Here is a 19,751-nt window from a genome sequence, read left to right on the forward strand (position 1 = left end):
ACAGCACAAATAAATGTCTGGATTTTGACTGGGAGGGCCGGCCCCCAGTCGAAATGAATTTGATGACTATAACTGTCAATGGCAGTGAATGACTTAAGGTCTACAAGCAACAAAATAATCCATAGGTATAAGGGTGTGTGTATATATATCTTCACACTACTGAAACAAAAAAAAAAAGTTTCAGCGACAGCATTAAAAAAAAAAAAAAATCTACTGTATACTAGCCAGTGGGAAGGTCAGTTACACAGCTGGCCAAAAAGTATTGGCACCCCTGTAATTCTGTAAGAAAATGCTCAATTTCTCCCAGAAAATGATTGCAATTACAAATGCTTTGGTAGTAATATTGTCATTTATTTTGCTTGCAAAGAAAAAACACAAAAGACAATGGAAAAAAATAATGATTATCATTTTACAGAAAACTCCAAAAATGGGCTGGACAAAAGTATTGACACCCTTTCAAAAATCATGTAATGCTTCTCTAATTTGTGTAATTAACAGCATCTGTTACTTACCTGTGGCACATAACAGGTGGTGGCAATAACTAAATCACACTTGCAGCCAGTTAAAATGGATTAAAGTTGACTCAACCTCTGTCCTGTGTCCTTGTGTGTACCACAATGAGCATGGAGGAAAAAAAAGAAGACTAAAGAATTGTCTGAGGACTTAAGCAAAATTGTGAGGAAGCATGGGCAATCTCAAGGCTAAAAGTCCATCTTCAAAGAACTGAATGTTCCTGTGTCTACTGTACGCAGTGTCATCAATAAGTGTAAAGGCCATGGCACTGTGGCTAACCTTCCTAGATGTGGACGCAAAAGAAAATTGACGAGAGATTTTAACGAAATTGTGCAGATGGTAGATAAAGAACCTTGACTAACATCCAAACAAGTTCAAGCTGTCCTGCAGTCCGAGGGTACAACAGTGTCAACCCGTACTATCTCTCGGCGTCTGAATGAAAAGGGACTCTATGCCCAGGAAGACCCCACTTCGGACCCAGAGATATAAAAAAGTCAGGCTGGAGTTTGTTGTGTGTTCTCGTCTTTAATCCCTGTATATCCGACTGTGAGGCTGCTGCAGAGGACTCAATGGAAATTGGAAAGCCAAAACTTAACCTGAGAAATCCAAAAACGTCTTGGAAGAATGTTCTCTGGTCAGATGAGACAAAAGTAGAGCTTTTTGGGAGAAGGCATCAAACATCAACATAGAGTTTACAGGGGGAAAAAATGAGGCCTTCAAAGAAAAGAACACGGTGCCCACAGTCAAACATGGCGTAGGTTCCCTGATGTTTTGGGGTTGCTCTCCTGCCTCTGAAACTGGACTGCTTGATTGTGCGCATGGAAAAGTCAGAAGACTACCAACAAATTTTGCAGCATAATGTGAGACACAGCACAGTGTGAGAAAGCAAAGTCTCCCTCAGAGGTCATGGGTCTTCCAGCAGGACAATGACCCAAAACACATCAAAAAGCACTAGAAAACGGTTTGAGAGAAAGCACTAGAGACTTCTAAAGTGGCCAGCAATGAGTCCAGACCTGAATCCCATAGACCACCTGAGGAGAGATGTTAAAATGGCAGTTTGGAGAAGGCACCCTTCAAATCTCAGAGACCTGGAGCAGTTGACCAAAGAAGAATGGTCTAAAATTTCAGCAGAGCATTATAAGAAACTTGTTGATGGATACTGGAAGCAGTTGTTTGAAGTTATTTTGTCTAAAGGTTGTGCTACCAAGTACTAGGCTAAGGGTGCCAAAACTTTTGTCCGGCCCATTTTTGGAGTTTTGTGTAAAATGATTGTTTTTAAATTCTCCTTTGTGTTTTTTCATTACGGGCGAAACAAATGAAGATATTACTACCAAAGCATTTGTAATTGCAATCATTTTCTGGGAGAAATTGAGCATCATCTGACAGAATTGCAGGGGTGCCAATACTTTTGGCCAGCACTGTAATTCATAGGGGAAGCCATGGAAGCGCCATAGTCTAACATTGAGCTATTTTGTTATAGAAATAATCTCAGAGTAGATCTAGCATAAGTGGTTTGAAATAGATTCTTACCTGCCAGAGAAAATACAAGGCCAACACCACCTGCAGTGGGGCGGACCATACCATATTAATATAAGCGATGAGATCCATAAAGCGCTGAGCGTCCACTGACATCAAGTTGACAATCTCTCCAACTGTGGACTTGCGCCGGGCCTCACTGCTGATGACCAAGGCCTAAGAGAGCAGATGAGCAAAAAAAAAAAAAAAAAATTGACTGAAAATTCTGCTTCACATTTGGAGCCACTATAGACCTCATGAATTGCAAATACCTTCCTATAGACTGCTCCAACGATTGCAGTGCGCAGGCGCATACCTGTGATGAAGCAGACGTGAAAATACCTCTGGAGAATGAGTGACTGCACACATGTGCATAGGAAAAGTAGGACTGTGTAGAAATAGCCATGCCAGGTGGGGGCACTGGAGTTGTTCACAAATTGGATCAGACGGCTGGAGACAATCAAGTGAAAAGAATTACCCTTATTGAAATAATAACAACAAGCTCATATAATTAAAGGAATATTATTCATGTCTGACCGAAGTATCTCAGGTCCAACAAACATGAGGATGTCTTGGATTAACTTGTACAAGCATGATATGAGGAAGTATGGCCCAAAGGCCTGGCACAGAGCCCACAGCAGGGAAGGCTCTTTTCTTTTTGTGGTTTTTACGAGTAAGATTTCAGACTCCTCCGCAGCTGGACTCTCCTTGTTGTTTGTGTTATGGGCCCGCTTGGGAGAGTACAATGTCTTCTGTTCTGTTCTAGGAAGAAGGAAATGTAGAAAGTTCCCTATTAACATGACTCACATATGAGTTGGCAAGAGCAGGAAGAAGTCACTGGAAGGGGAGACCATGACAACAAAATCGCCAAGAGTCAAACCATCCCCATCCAGACAGTGTTGTTTTTGGTAGCCCTTTTACTTCTTGTCTTAAGTCTTTTGAACGAAAACACTTATTAGTCTCAGTCATATTTTAGTAATTTCTAAATGTGTTATTTTTAAATTTCATACAAATTTGTCTAGTTTTAATAGGCAGTTACGGTACACAAATTGTTTTTGTCTGTAAAATTCAAAAGTTTTACTCGTAAAATAAATAAAGGTTTGCAACAATTTCAAATGAACAGAGACAGACGAGCACATATTCTGGCATCTATTAGGAAAACGCCATCTTTGTGATGACAACACACACTCAGCAGGAAAAGCAGTACATTATTTTCAATTAAACCTACCTAGAAGCCACAAACTATGTAAAAAAAAATAAATAAATTTTTTTTAAGTCGTTAAAGCGTTTAAGAGGATGCTCGCCACGCTAAAGTTGATGCTAATTCTAATGCTATGCTGACGAGACCGGTTACATTTAGTGTGTGATGATCACTCAGCATCCATTTAAAAGCTAAAGCAACATTGCATATTCTCTCTTGCCGAGATAAGAAAACAAACATTACCGTGTGTTTTCAAATGAGCAAGATGGAGCGCAGCCTAGCTTGCTAGCTAGCTCCCAAGCCACGTTCTTAGCTCGTCATCGTCACAAAAAAAAAATTCGTCTGCGAAATATTTTTGTTATTGTCATTGTTGACGAAAACAACACAGCATCCAGATATTATTATTTTGACAATTTTTAATTTCGCAAAGAGTAAAGCAACATTGGACTCCTGACCTTTTTCCTTTCTGACAATCTGCAGTCCAGCGCTGAACCAGCCTTGGTACCACTTTCTGTGAGCGGTCCTCAGAGTTCAGAGACCACAAGTGTTTCTCTTCTAGAGGATGCTTGTAGCCATTCATCATCATCCTGGTGGCAAACAATGGTTTAAGCTCATTAAATAGAGGACTGGTAATAAACTAATCTTGATTAAGCATATTTTAATCATATGGCAATATTTGTCCCACAAATATTTAAAAAAACAAATGAACAAACTAAGAATTGGAAAGGATTTTAGTGGATGAATGCATTTAATAACATACTTTGTAAAATTGTAATTCATAGCATTTCAGTACAAAATATAGAATAACAGTTACCTGGGCAAAAACAAAGGCAATTAGATTGTGAAAAAAACGTCAATATTACTCTGTACTTTTCATTGTGTCATGCGAACTGTTAAATGCCTACATATCGTGTCAAACGAATCAAAGGCTCTCGAATCGAATTGAACCATGACAGATTTTGTAACATTGGCAAATACCGTATCATTGTCCAAAGACTCAATATAATATCATCATGAAATTGGTGCTACTGCTTACCTGGTGATCCACCAGAATGTTATTTGGGAAAGGAAAGAGGCTCCAGGTTCAGGGCAAGGATTCTAGCAAAAACACATGAAATATCAGTAAGAACCAAGGGGAAAAAATTGTAGAACCCCGCCAGACTTATAAAGCACTGAGTTGGGAACCCTGGAAGAGGTTGACATGCATCTACATATCTCGAAGATAAGTAACACATTTGATATTAGAGATGAGAGAAGTGACTTACAGGATCTTTGACAACCTGGGAGAAGAGTGGCGGTTGATCTGACAAGCAGGACAAAATCAGTGAAATCAGCAGAAAGGTGTAGTAGACAAAAAAGGTGGTGTGCCTCCATACAGAAATTGTTGATGGCTAGAACAAAAGCACAAATTCAAGTTTTTTAGTACAAGAACTGTGGAGTATCAATTATTAAAAAATGGGATCGTCAACTGCTGTTGAACTACTGACAGTGGTAGACAGACCTGGTTCAGTGCTTGGAGGATCTTGGACCGAAAGGTGATTGTGGCACATAGCAAGGCCAACAGCCAGAAAACTAGCAATACTCCAGACGATTGGACCCCTTTCATTCGCTCATACTGAATTATCAGAGTGGCCAGCAACTGGAAGACATGTACACATTTATAGGACTAAAGATCGAACGGTATATCGGCCGGCAGATACTGTATATGGACTTTTTTTAAGATTACCTCTATACGAATAAAATTCCGATATACAACCCCTAGCAAAAAGTATGGAATCACCAGTCTCGGACGAGCAGTCACTCAAACATTTTATTAAGTAGAACAAACTTGGCTAAAAAGCTTTAAAAAATAATGAATTGGTTCAAAAGTGCAGCTCTTTAGCATTCAGAAACACTAAAAGAAATGAATAAAAAACATTGTAGGGGTCAGTCAATGTTACATTTATAGAGCAAGTGCAGGGAAATATAGAACAGGGCCGGCCCAGGCCATTTGGGGGCCCTAAGCAAAATAATGCAAAGTGGCCCATATTTTTGGCCCACCATTTCGTCACAGTGTACTGTGAAACCCATACATGCAATCCAACTCATACGTCCATATTTTGTATATTAATCAGATTTTGTTGCACTGCATACTTCAAACTTCTCTCCCCAAATGATTGTCAATACTTACAGTAGATAGCCCCAAACCTTTTTCTAAAAGAGGAAAGAAAGAAGTTAAGGAAGAACTTATTTTTTTAAGCTTGTAATCAAGTATCAAAACTCACAAAAGTCATATTAAGCAAACTGTAGTAAACAAAATAGAATATAAATTAAACAATTGCCAGATTGTGGGGGGGGGCCCTAGTGGTCAGGGGTCCTAAGCAGCTGCATAGTCTGCGTATAGGCTGGGCCGGCCCTGATATAGAATCACTCCATTCTGAGGAAAAATATATGGAATCATTAAAAAAACGAACAAAGAAATAACAATCATAACACATTTCTAGTATTTAGTTGCACCACCTGTGGCTTTTATGACAGCTTGCAGTCTCTGGGGCATGGACTTGATGAGTGAAAAACAGTATTCTTCATCAAATTGGTGCCAACTCTCTTTGATTGCAGTTGCCAAATCATCCTTGCAGGTCGAAGCCTTGCTGTGGACCATTATTTTCAATTTCCACCACGGGTTTTCAATAGGGTTGAGATCTGGGCTATTTGCAGGCTATGATATTGAACGAAGGAGTCTTTCGCCAAGGAATGCTTTAACAGTTTTAGCTCTGTGGCATGATGCATTGTCATCTTGGAAAATGATTTTGAAAACAAACATATTTTCAATTGAAGGGATAAGAAAGCTGTCTAAAATGTCAATGTAAACTTGTGCATTTATTGAAGATTTAACAACAGCCATCCCCCAGTGCCTTTGCCTGACATGCAGCCCCATATCATCGAGGACCGAGGGAATTTTAAGGTTTTTCTTCAGGCAGTCATCTTTGTAAATCTCACTGGAACAGCACCAAACAAAAGCTCCAGCATCATCACCTTGTCCAATGCAGATTCTTGACTCATCACTGAAAATAACCTTCACAGTCCATGATTGCCTCTCCTTAGCCCATTGCAGTCGTGTTCTTTTCTGTTAAAATGTCAATGATGGTTTTCTTTTAGCTTTCCTGTATGAAAATCCCATTTCCCTTGGGCGATTTTGCACAGTTCTGTCACATACCTTGACTCCAGCTTCCTCCCATATCTTCTTAATTTGTCTTGTTGTACATCTTCTGTTTTCAAGACATGTGGCCTTTAGTTGTTTGTCATGACATTTGGATGTTTTGCTCGGTCTACCAGTACGCTTAACTTTAACAACCTTGCCATGCTGCTTGTAATTGGTCCAGATTTTTGATACAGCTGACTGTGAACAGCCCACACATGTTTGGCAACCATACGTGTAGCCTTACCTTCTTCAAGAAGTTTGATAATCCTCTTCTTGGTCTCAAGAGCCATCTCTCTTGTTGGAGCCATGATTCTTGTGAATCCACTTGGTCCAGCAGCCCTCCAAGTTGTGATAACTGCACTGTTTTAACTGCTGACTAACGAGCAGATCTAATCTAGGCAGGCCTATAGGCAGGGGCCCAATTAAGGAAAGGAAGTTGACTGGGTGCGTCTGTATTTTCTACTCAAAATGGAGTGTTTCCATATTTTTTTCTTCAGAATGGAGTTTATTTCCCTGTACTTGCTCTATAAACGTAACATTTACTGACCACCACAATGTTTTTATTCATTTCTTTTAGTGTTTCTGAATGCTAACGAGTTGCACTTTTGAACTAATTCATTATTTTTCAAGCTTTTTATCTGAGGTTGTTCTACATAATAAAATGTCTGAGTGAGTGCTTGTCCGAGACTGGTGATTCCATACTTTTTGCTAAGGGTTGTTGTAGAACAACTGCTATAGTCAGATCTATTCCCCGATAATAGCCCAAGACCAAACTGCAGCAATCAACGCAGTATAAGTGTATACCTTAAGTGTCGTTGCTCCCACACAAACGAGAATGTTAACTTAACTGTTAATGTTAATGTTAAGAATGTTAAATGTTAAAGAACTGAATGTTAAAATTCCCTAACCATGGTAAAGCCCAGTATGGTTGGACTGACTAGGTGGACCGGCGCAGGAACTTCACTGCCGGAATTTCTTTCCCAGAAAGAATAGAAAACATCTGCCCAGCAGATAATCCACAGAAGGAAGCCAAAAGCCTGCAGATAGGACAACAGTTATCGCTATTCTGACAAATTGGCACATAGTTAATTGAACAAGCAAATATATATTGAGTGGATAAGAGTACACAACTAGACAACTGGAAAAATATTGTTGGCACCCCTCTATTAATGAAAGAAAAATGATTTACCTGACAAAAGTAAAAATCTGGTTTACATCAAGCCGATATCCCTTTGATTATCAATCTGCAGAAACTTGGCTTGGAATTGCAATATACAGTAAACACATTCAAAGACCTAAGTGTACTCAGGGCCGTAACCAGTTTTGATTCATTTTCATGTTATTCATTTTTATTTTCAGTTTTTATTGACATTCTTTTCATATATAAATAATCCGTGATTATACAAAAAAAAATCTAAAAAATACAATACCAATTAATTGATCATTTAAAATATAATACTAATTGATAAAATGTACTTCTTTTTTTTTAAATAGTCACTTGCTCTAGGTCTTGAAGTGCGTATGCCACCAAAAAGCATGTTTATTTCATATTTCACGCGGTGTTTTATGCTGAAATGGACTGCGTGGATGTGTGTGGAAGCGATCGTTTTATATATTCAATTTTGGAATCCCGTGTCATGAAAATGAGCGACTTCCGGCTTCAGTCTCGCGTTTAGGACGAATGCAAATGTGACGTCACCCGGGTCAGCATCTCACAATACAGCATTGCCTTATAGCATGCAGATAGACTGCGGCTTCAGCTGATTTTGCTGATTAATTATTTTTCGCATCAGGCAAGCCAAACGACTGCAGAAAATTGTTGCTGCACCAGGAAGAGGAATGTGAGCCTTTTTTGGTTTCATAGGGTTCCTATTCACTGCGGATATTGGCCAAAACAAGCCCTACTACTGTGGGACCATTGGACTTACGAGGAAGTGAGTAAACATCGTATTTTGTATTATTATTATAAAACTGGGCTCGTGGCACACGTTTTAATACGGAGGTGGCTTGCATTTTGTGGCTGAGTGTCCACAAAGAATGCCACTCGACCACGACCAGTGGCTTGTTTGCACACCCCCCTCTATACTTGGGTTATTACCCTCTTTGTGTGCCCGGTGTTCTGTCAAATTTTTACTTTGTGTTAAAAATGGCCGCGGATACAGCAATTACAAAGTAAACACTACAAACTTTCTTTACATAAAGGAATATTTACTTATGTTTTATCAAGGACGGACATGTAGAAAAGTTCTCCGTTGATACATCCTGCCATGCGGGCTAGTTTTGTGTGATTTTTTGCTTCGAAAAGCGAAAATAAGACTTTGAGATGTCACTCAATTCTGGTTAGCATGTCGGCTAGCTGTCACGCCTCTTGGTTTGTTTACATTCTCTGAAGCCGGGGCAGGGAAATGACAAATACCGGACTAACTACGGTGGCATAAAATATCGTTCGGGATGTGCAACAGTAAAGGTGAAGTCGACAGTTTTGACCATTATGGAGCAACTTTGCCATGTCGTACTGAATAAATGCATTTTAATTATTTCATATTCTATTTAGCATAAGACTGTTGTCATGTACATACCATTTATTTAGCAACTGGGGAAAAATACTTTGATAAAAAGAATATCCTGTAAAAATATTAGAGTAGAGAGACTGAAACAATGACATTTTGCAGCTGTCTTCGTCACATTTTCCTCGTTCTGAATAATTCCCCCTCAATGGGCTGAATTCTGAATCAGATGAAATCATGACCCTGCCGACGTCATCCTCCTGTTGGGGACGCTAGAGCCCTATAATGGTAGGCGTGGCTAAACGGCCGACTAAAAGACTAATTTCTCGTCATCTGCGCTTTGCCAAATTGTTGTATATAGTCAAATCCTCTCAAAATATGATTCTAATTCACATAATAATGCTATTTAAGATTTTTTTTATCCTGTTGTTCACACTTCAAGGATCAACTTTTGAACACTGTGGGTTTTTCCCTTTATTCACGATGGAAAAAAAGACGTTTTTACATGCGAGTTATCACGTTTTGACGTCATGTAGAAACGTGATACTTGTCATGTAAAAATGTGATAACTATCATGTAAAAACAAATGTAAAAACGTGATAATTATCATGTAAAAACGCGATATGCAAAACTGTAATAACTATCATGCCAAAAAATAATAACTATCATATAAAAATGTGATACTACATGTAAAAATGTGGTTATTATCGTGTAAAAACGTGATAACAATCATGTAAAAACATGGCAATGATCATGTAAAAACGTGATAATTATCATGTAAAAATGTAATATGTAAAAACGTGATAACATCATGTAAAAAGGTGATAAATATCGTCTAAAAACATGGTACCATCATGTAAAAATGTGATAAATATTGCATAAAAACGTGATACCATTATGTAAAAACTAGGGCTGTCAAATTTATCGCGTTAATGGGCGGTAATTAATTTTTGTAATTAATCACGTTAAAATATTTTACGCATTTAACGCATGCATGGAATTATCCGCCCATGCATTGCCTCAAACAGATTATAATCACGGCGTTTTTGCATATTGAAGGCTAAAACGGCAGTGAAATGCGAGTGGACACAGGCGTTCATTGGACCGCCCCTTTTATTGGCACAAGCTTTGGCAACTTGTTCACAAAAGACATATCTATTGTGGCGAGCGATGTGGGGAAGAAAGACAGGAGATGATCTTTTACTCAACACCCTGTATTGAACACAACGCAGAGAAGATATACCACTTGCAGCCACCACCGACAGTCATGGTTGCCCAAGCTGTTATTAACTCAATTAAAAATTTTAACCGTTTGACAGCCCTAGTAAAAACGTGATTACTATCATGTAAAAACGTAGTAACTATTAGAGGCGTGCAAAATTTCCGATTCTTAGATTATTCGCGATTCGGCCGTGGAAGATTCGAGAACGATTCACAAATATCCAAATTCTGATTATTGAATTATACCAGGTAAAGCGGAAGTAAAACAAAGTCAGCGCGGTCTTTGGGACGCAATGAGGAACGGCCCGAGAGTAAATATCATGTTCAACTCATGCCGCTAGATAAAAAAAACAATCATACCTGACTGTGGCTGACAGCTGCTACAAACAACGCCCAGTTGCTAGATGCTACAAACATACGGCTACAGTAGAGATCATATATATGTAGAACTAGATGCAAACTGACAGACGACATCGGTGTGAGAACATGTATTATTGAAGAGAGATGCGAAATGACAGACTTTCCGGCTAAGTAAACAGCCGCCATCTTAAAGCAATAGACCTCTCTAGAAGGCTCTGTTATAGCGAACCTAATTAACTTTTTATCTAAAATACTCCTAAATCTGCAGAATCTTGTCTTGAATCTATCTTTAAATGATGAAATAGTTTTAAAACTTTGACAAAAGTAGACAGAGGGGAAATTATGGAATAACGGGAGCAATTGTAACAACTGTAACAGTTGATTTACAACATTAAATTAATTGAATGTAGTTTAAAGCTGATACAGAATGGGGACTGGAGTTTTTTATTTACTGTTATTTTTGTATATTTGTTTACTGTTATATGTTAACTTGATACTGAAATAGTAGTTTGGTTTAGCCTGAGAGGATTTTTGAACAATTTTGGAACTAATGTACAAAACATTTAAAAAAAAAAAAAAAAAAAAAGGAGGGGGGGGTGCATCAATAATCGTTTCATAATCGAATCGGAGCCTCTGAATCGTAATCGTAATCGAATCGTTGGGTGCCCAAAGATTCCCAGCTCTAGTAACTATCACGTAAAAACTATCATGTAAAAAAGTGATACTGGATTTTATTTTATTTTTTGGTGGCATTAATACTAGAGCTGTCCCGACTAGTCGACGTTGCCGACGTCATCGATGACGTAAATGCGTCGACAGCCAAAACATACAGTCGACGGGTAATGACGGGTTAAAAAAAAAAATACATGCTGATAAAGTTTAGAATGGCAGGCGTTCGCGATACAAGCGGTTGTTACTGGCACCCCCAAGGGGGCCGCTGTTAGTTCAATGTGACCGGCGTTGTCAGATTGAGCAAAGAGGAAGAAAGTGGGCGAGTGAGGGAGCGAGAGAGAGGGAGCGAGAGAGAGGGAGCGAGATCGGCGAGTTGGAAAAGTGCGTGGGTCGCGCCGAGTTGAGTGGCTTCATCCCCCACGTTTTTGTTTTGGTCAATAAAAGTATCCTTAAAGAGCCATCCGACGCCTCTCGGTGTTTTTATACACGCCGCCGCCTTCCCGAGGAGGAAATCGGACGAACCCAGATGAACCTACGACAACGAGCCAAGTGAATCGCCTGTGAGGAGTTGAAAACACCGCCAATTTCCAAAAAGGGCAGAGATGGTTACACGTGAAAGCGGCTTAAAGCCAAAAAAGCTGACCAGAATAACCAGAGCCTGGAATTATTTCAAGGAAAATATGGAGGGTGCCACTGTGTGTGTACTCTTTGCTAAGCTGAGCTTGCATACCACGGTAGCACGTCGGCTATAAACGAACACAATTATAATTTTTGAAGACAACAAGAAACAACAAGCTAGCGGATTGTAAGTCCATAAACTCTCTAATGATATTTTAAATGGAAGTTGCCTTTATGTGCGTCGTATCAATGCGCATTTTTATTTAATAAAATAATTAATATAATTATATATTTTTTAAAATTATTATTAAATTTATTAGGATCATGGAAGTTCCCATTTTGGGAAAATATATACATATATCCTGTATACCGGTACACATAATATAATAAATATATATGGAAACACCACTGGCCTGCTTACTGTAATCCATGACTGCACTAATGTTAGTTATTTAATATTATAAAGTTTTACATATAGTAGTATACTATAAAATTAATACTATATACTTAATTTTTGTTACTGTGGGTATGTGTGCCTTTCATTCAAAATAATTGTGGTAATATTTCAGTGTGCCCTCTGTGTTATCTTCAAGTTAAAACAAACAAAAGTTGAACAGTTTTTCCCCTCCCCAAAAAATGCGGAATGCACACCGGAAAGAGCATTTGAACTCACACAAAGTATTCTGAAAATGATTGTCCGGGACATTGCAATTCATTTTAACGTTGAGAACAATATAGACAATGACATACCGCAAAAAGAGTAAGAATTGTTTTGACTCCTGTTAAAAAGGTGAAGTCACAGTGTTTCCGTTTACATTTATTTTGCACCAGTTTATGCCAGCAGCATTTGACCTCATTGTTTGTGATTTATTATTGATATTTATGTTATTTATTTATACGTTAATAAAGAATTTAGGTGTTCCAAAATGTTTTTTTGAATTAATAAGCTTTAACAAAAATTTCATTATTAAATTCGTTAAAAAAAATTTTTTTTAATTGTTAGATTAGTCGACTAATCGTAAAAATAGTCGGCTGACTAATCGGTAGGAAATTAGTCGTTTGGGACAGCCCTAATTAATACGCTTCCATACTTTACAGAGGGCTACCAACAATTTTGTCCATATGTGTTGTGTCCTGTATAACTCACAGTTTTGGCTTTGTTAAGGTGACTCATACATATGTAACCTCGATTGTGGCTGCGGAGGTAGATGAGGTAGAGTGGGGCGCACAGCCAGAGGTAGATGCATGGCAACCATACCAGGACAGTGTTCTGGAAGCACTGAGTGAAGTCTGGGTTTGTAGTATTCCATGAGCGGTCCCAATCCTGTAGTAGCATAAGGGGAAATTATGTTATTTTGGATCCTGTAAAAATAGCAAGAGCCCAGATAATTCAAACAACAATGTTTTAGATTTCTTGTCAATGCTGTTCTGTGTCACACCCAGAATGAGCTGCAGATTTTTGCAGTCTGCCAGCATGTTATCCATGGACTTTCTTTTCTGTTGTTGCTGGTCTGTGTGACCAAACTGTTGCTCGGTCATCTTGTTCCAGCTAGCGCAGCACTAGAAAGCTAGGCATAATCATCAATTGTCGTTGTGACGTCACTTCTAAAATTGTTGAAAAACAAGTGGGCGTTCCCTACTGCAATGTTTTGGACCGAACGACAATGACAGCGAGATTTCAGTGAAAGATTCGTTTTCTACATGTAAAATTACATTGGTGCACCCATTTTCAACTTTTAACATGGACGGCATTCTTACCACCTTTAAGTGGTGACACAGTCATCAGAAAGGTGCAGAAGGTAGCCTTGGAAACGCTTCATACATGATAGGCTTTCAAGCACCTCTATTCTGGTCAGTCATGCGTGTTGGTTACAACATTAGTAAGTCCAGTTATAGACTGTTTTGCGAGAACATGGGAGGTTACACACGCCGAATGTAATTACATGTTGTCTGTTGTTAAGCCGGTTATTCAAGCAACTTGTACACTTAATTGACTGCTACATAGCTATCTTTGGGAAAAGGACGTCTACTCAACTAGCATGTGACACCGGCGACCGGTAGCTAACAAAACAGAAAAGACGTAAACATACTGCAAATTAAGTCAAAAGACGGGGGGAAAAGTAACTTACCCAGAACTGGTCGGAACCGTCCGGGCTGCAGAATGTGTCAAGCCCCATTTGCTGGGACGTCATGGAATAGAAGTCGTGACAACGGGTTGTTTGGAGTTCTGATTTCGTAACTTGTGACTTCACATGCCAGGCGGAAGGTGGCCGCCTCTTCTTTAGTCGCCGGACCGTGACTCAAACACACTCTTTGCAAGAGAATGCTGCCACCTGCTGTACAGGAGAAGCATTGGCTGCTTTCTTAAATTGAAAAAGATCCCAACAAGAATGAATGAGTTTTATCTTTTATGGTATAATTTTTAGTACATTTTTCGTATATTGGGTAACCCTTTTTAGGACAAGTGACTATTTTTGGTTATCAAAAACAAAACTCAAACCTCATAAAAAACTGGCGTCCGCATACATAGATCACATTTTGGGTTATGTTGGCTATAATATCAACATTTGGTATACAAGTATGGCCACATATGTGGGTGCTAGGTCTCAATTATAATGATATTAATCTAATATAATAAACACAGAAAAATAAATAAATAAATAAAAATTGTAAAAATAATAATAATAATAAGTAAATATTTACTATTAACTCACTGCCTGCTATTGATAATGACATATGTCCAATTCATTTAAACTGAGAGAACTGGCTGCAAATGCTCATCTTTTGGTGCCATTGATGGCGCTAGATGTCCAATCCATTTTGACTGGGAATCTGTCAGGTTCTCCCAGTCAAAATGGATTGGACAGGGAAACTGTCAGGCTCTCCCAGTCAAAATGGATTGGACGTCTAGCGCCATTAATGGTAGTGAAACATGATCACTCAATGCCAGCCCTCCCAGTTGAAATGGATTTAATGTCTATTTCTGTCAATGGCAGTGAACAAGTTAAGGGCTACAAGCAACAAAATAATCCAGAGATATAAGAATATTTTAAAAAAACACAGTATATTAGGCCTGTCGCGATAACACATTTTAGTGGGCAATAAATTCTCTTGTAAATTATTGCGATATGCGATATTATTGCGTCCCCCCAAATTTTTTTTTTAACCAATTTACAATAACACAGTAAGAATACAGTATATATTACTAATACTAAGTAATATTGAGTACACCCATTTAAACGCAATAAACGTTTACTCTGAAATTCAAAAATACTTTTTAAGAAATCCCAACTAAAAACAATAGACCATGCCTCTTTTAAGTAAAAGACAATTTCAACCGCACAGAAACACTTGCCTGGTATGCCAAACTCACCGCTGTTCCAGCGATTGAGTCTGGCGACCGTCCGGCGGATCAAATTCCGAGGGCGGAGCAAGCCACAGCAAACAGACAGCGGAGTGGACCAATCAGCGACGGGCAGACGTGACGTTGTTAAATCGACAAGCAATTAGCGTGAGCGGAGAATTGAGAAGTTTATTCAACATGGCGAGCGCGAGCCATGTTGACTGTTGTCAATGACTTGTTTCGATGTGTTTTTGGTAATTTTAAAAATGGTTTTACTGCGGATTGGAACATATTCTCGGCTCTCCCGTTCGCCATCTGTGTTGTTGTAGACACGACTTTCGGCGCGCAAGAGTGACGTTACTCGTTAAGAACACGTCACGCAAATAAACGAATCTGATTGGACGATTGATTTTGTACCTTGCTCGAGAGGCCGTTAATGGGCTGGGTCCCAGACTATTTCTTACAGTGTTTGAAAAATACAGGGAGAATAATCTGGCTGTGCCAGGCAACAGAAACACAGAATAAATAAAATGTATTTTTCAAGGAAAGATAAAATTGCACTTCAATAACTTAAGCATTTAGACACAGAGGTATAAAGTTGTAGTGACACAAACAATTGCACTTCATCAACAACAGAGAAAAATAGACTAATTAAGTAGCAGTAACAAAAATCTGGCTTCACTAAGGCTAGGTTCATACTGCAGGTCTTAAAGTGCATGTGACACGAAAAAGCATGTTTATTTCATAATACACAAGGTATTTTATGCTCCTGAATGATATGGACCGCTTGGATTTGTGTGGAAGCGATCGCTATATTTATTTAATTTTTTTTAATCCCGCGCCATGAAAATGAGTGACTTCCGGCTTCGGTCTTGCATTGAGGAGGAGGGCACTGTGACGTGTACGGGTGAAGGCGTCCTCTTCACTAAACAGCCATACTGTTGTGTATGAGGACTAGGGATTCAGCTGATTTTGTGGATTAATACGTTTATTTTTCGCATCACGCCAGCCAAACGGCTGCAGAAAAATCTTGCTTTATGAGGGAGAGGCGTGTGCGCCTTTTTGGAGTTTCAAAAGGTTCCCATTCACCGTGGATATTGGCCGAAACAAGCCCTACTATTGGACTTACGAGGAAGTGAGTAAACATCTTGTTTTGTATTATGTCAAATACGAATACAGCGATTACAAAGTAAACACTACAAACTTTCTTTAAATAAAGGACTACTTACGTTTGATTATTGATAGGCATATAAAAAGCTCTCCTCATGCACATAAGCTCCACGTTAGCTGCACAACAACTGCAGCCGCCCTCCTCCAGGGAAGGAACTGTAAATTGCTCTCCGCCGAGCGGTTTGCCGATCCCCAAAGACAATCGACAACCCAATCGTCATGTCAAATAATCCGGGCTAGTTATGTGTGATTTTCCGCTTCGAAGACTTTGAAACATCACTCGGTTCGGGTTAGCACGTCGGCTAGCTGTCACGCCTCTTGGTTTGTTTACATTCTCCGAAGCCGGGGAAGGGAAATGACATATGTACGATTTAGGTGTCATAAAATATCGTTCGGGAGGCGCGACAGTAAAGGTGAAGTCGACAGTTTTGACCATTATGGAGTAATTTTGCCATCTCGTCCTGAATAAGTGCATTTTTATTATTTCATATTCCATTTAGCACAAGACTGTTATTTGTCATGACCATGCCATTTATTTAGCAATTGGGGAAAATACTTGGATAAAAAGAATATCCTGTAAAAATATTGAAGTAAAGAGACAGAAACAATGACATTTTGCAGCTCTCTTCGTCGCGTTTTCCTCGTTGTGAATAGTTCCCCCTCGACGGGCTGACTGGTCCTTCTCAAGCCATTTATTTAGCTATTGGGGAAAAATACTTGGATAAAAAGAATATCCTGTAAAAATATTGGAGTAGAGAGACTGAAACAATGACATTTTTCGGCTCTCTTCATCGTGTTTTCCTCGTTCTGAATAATTCCCCCTCAATGGGCTGAATAGTAAAACCGATGTGCCAAGTCTTTCGCTGACGTCAGCCACCTGTTGGGTGACGCTAGAGCCCTATAATGGTAGGCGTGGCTAACCGGGAGATTAAAAGACAAATTTCTCGTCGTCTGCGCTTTGCTAAATTGTTGTATATTGTCGAGTCGTCTCAAAATATGATTCTAATTCACATAATAATGCTGTTTAAGACTTTTTTTCTCCTGTCGTATGCTCTTTAATGCACAAATCCGATTATTTGACATGTCTGGTTTTTTGGCGTGCCCGTTCAGACTGCCTTTGTCCATGGAGCCTGTTCAACTATCACGCATGCGCACTAATTCGTAGTCCGAGATGCGCTCAGCAAAGTGACCGCATGCGCAGAAGCATCAAAACAAATTACACATGCTGGCTGTATATAATTCCAGGGTGATCATATTTTGATTTCCAAAAAGATGACACAAATAACAGACATTAATAATCCCCATTTAGTCCTTTATTCAAAGTTTATATGGACTGATAGAACGCATACACGCACGCACATAAGCCTTGACTTGTGTGCGTCACATGACGTGGGTGTGTCAATTTGCCCCGTCTCGGCCTTATGAAATATTGCTCATTCGGCGCATAAAATTAAAATAAAAAATTGTCACGCTTATCCTTTTCTTCATTTATTTTTTTATGACCGTGTTTAAGCCCGCTTCGCGCATAAAAGCAAAGTTCAAGCCAGAAGCTAATGCACAGCTACATTGCTCCCGTCCTGCCTGCCGCTTTCGCTTTGCTGATGTCATTGGTGCATGAATTCCGATTCGGGAGACTTGAAAGTTCAGACCGCCAGCCACATTCTGGAAAAATGTGGCCCAGATCGGATTTAGACCACATACGAAAGTGACCCAGATCGGATTTGAAATTGTCCAGTTCTATGCAACTTGTCACGTTCAGACCGTCAAGTTAATGCCTCACTGGAGTCGGAAAAACACGGAAAAAATCGGATTCATGCATTAAGACCTGTAGTATGAACGTAGCCTGCTAGGTTCAAATGTGTAAAACGAACATACCCAGAAGTCAATAAAACAGAGTGAATCCTCATCACAGCATATTGCGCTGTTGGTAACAAGGAAGCCGAATTTTTAACAGCACGTCCGCCGCACATCTGCTGCACGCGCACGCACGCACGTACGCACGCACGCACGTGAGGCGATAAATCGCAGCAGGAAAATTACCGGCTTCATTTTAATTTACCGTGCAATAAATTGAATTATTGCATATTGCGACAGGCTTACAGTATATATACAGTCCCTGACAAAAGTCTTGTCGCCTATCAATTTTGTAGAAACAATTGCTAATAACCTGACTTTTGATTATTCTATTGGTTTCAGAAATGGCTCATATGAAAGCTAAGACCCTCCCAAATTATGTTGAAAGTACAAAAATTTATTTGTTTCACTGATAAAATATTTATCATTTAATGAAGACATAAAGATCAAATTTTGGCAAGACAAAAGTTTTGTCGCCGACAAAAAGTAGTGTGAAAATTGAACAAAAAATGTACTTCAAATACAAAAATATGTTACATAACATAAGCGAATTAAGTAGTGGTGCTGTGAGATCCAAATTAAATATTTCCTATGACTTCCATGGGCTTCAAGGACTGCATCCATGCAGTTCAGCAAGGATTCATACAATTTATTGATGAAGTCATCAGGAACATCAAAGAAAGCAGTCTTGCATGCCTCCCAGAGTTCATCAACATTCTTGTGTTTTGTCTTCCATGCTTCCTGTTCATGTCTGGTGACTGGGCTGGCCAATCCTGGAGGATCTTGATCTTATTTGCCTTGAGAAACTGTGAGGTAGAGATTGAAGTATGCGATGGAACACCATCCTGCTGCAGAATTTGTCCCTTTTTATGGTTAGGAATGTAAGCAGCAGCTAAGATTTGTTGATATTTCAGACTATTTATGTTGCCTTCCACCCTGCAGATCTCTCGCACACCCCCATACTGGATACTTATTTTCCACCATGATTTGCAAATAAAATTCTTTGAAAATCAAACAATGTGATTTTCTGTTTTGTTTTCCCCACATTTTGTCTCTCATGGTTGAGGTTTACCCATGTTGACAATTACAGGCCTCTGTAATATTTTCAAGTGGGAGAACTTGCACAATTAGTGGTTGACTAAATACTTATTTGCCCCACAGTATATTTTAAATTACGGTACACTACTGAAACAAACTTTGCAAATAAAAGAGAAATGTCCGGCAACTCCAAAAAAGTCAAGAAAATCACAACCAAAACAGCTCAATTCATCACGTTGAATGACTAGCTTCTCCGGGTAGTTTCCCAAAACACGATATTAGCATTTTGTTTATTCATATTCTTTTAAACACTCTTTGGGTCATCTTCATTGCCTGCTATTTCTGAAACCAGACAAAGAATTTCTATCTACATTACAGCTTTCATGCTTTGAACACATCACCATTCATTTTAGTGCTTTAAAAAAATAAATAGGAAACCAATCCGTGAAAAAGTAACCTCTTTTTATTCCAAACTCTTTTTGTATTTGAGAGATGCAAACTATTTCACATTTCTCAAGAGAGAGACATATTTTGTCATCAATTAACATATGACACAAA

General features: G+C 39.0%; 1 protein-coding gene across 1 annotated transcript in view; it reads right to left on the minus strand.

The window, feature by feature from the left end:
* The window catches only part of abcc1 (ATP binding cassette subfamily C member 1 (ABCC1 blood group)), a 40,546-nt gene extending 26,491 nt beyond the window's left edge, over positions 1 to 14,055 (minus strand). The window contains exons 1-10 of the mRNA XM_057861580.1: positions 13,918 to 14,055; positions 12,936 to 13,112; positions 7,319 to 7,447; positions 4,731 to 4,868; positions 4,495 to 4,620; positions 4,266 to 4,327; positions 3,685 to 3,816; positions 2,566 to 2,790; positions 2,301 to 2,478; positions 2,044 to 2,205 (exon numbers count right to left, since the gene is read on the minus strand). Coding sequence (XP_057717563.1) covers positions 2,044 to 2,205; positions 2,301 to 2,478; positions 2,566 to 2,790; positions 3,685 to 3,816; positions 4,266 to 4,327; positions 4,495 to 4,620; positions 4,731 to 4,868; positions 7,319 to 7,447; positions 12,936 to 13,112; positions 13,918 to 13,980 — 1,392 coding nt within the window. The 5' untranslated portion in view covers positions 13,981 to 14,055. The remainder of the gene's footprint in view (positions 1 to 2,043; positions 2,206 to 2,300; positions 2,479 to 2,565; positions 2,791 to 3,684; positions 3,817 to 4,265; positions 4,328 to 4,494; positions 4,621 to 4,730; positions 4,869 to 7,318; positions 7,448 to 12,935; positions 13,113 to 13,917) is intronic.
* Between the last annotated feature and the right edge of the window lie 5,696 nt (positions 14,056 to 19,751).

The sequence above is a fragment of the Corythoichthys intestinalis genome, chromosome 16 (assembly GCF_030265065.1).
Source record: "Corythoichthys intestinalis isolate RoL2023-P3 chromosome 16, ASM3026506v1, whole genome shotgun sequence".
In the NCBI taxonomy this organism is placed as follows: domain Eukaryota; kingdom Metazoa; phylum Chordata; class Actinopteri; order Syngnathiformes; family Syngnathidae; genus Corythoichthys; species Corythoichthys intestinalis.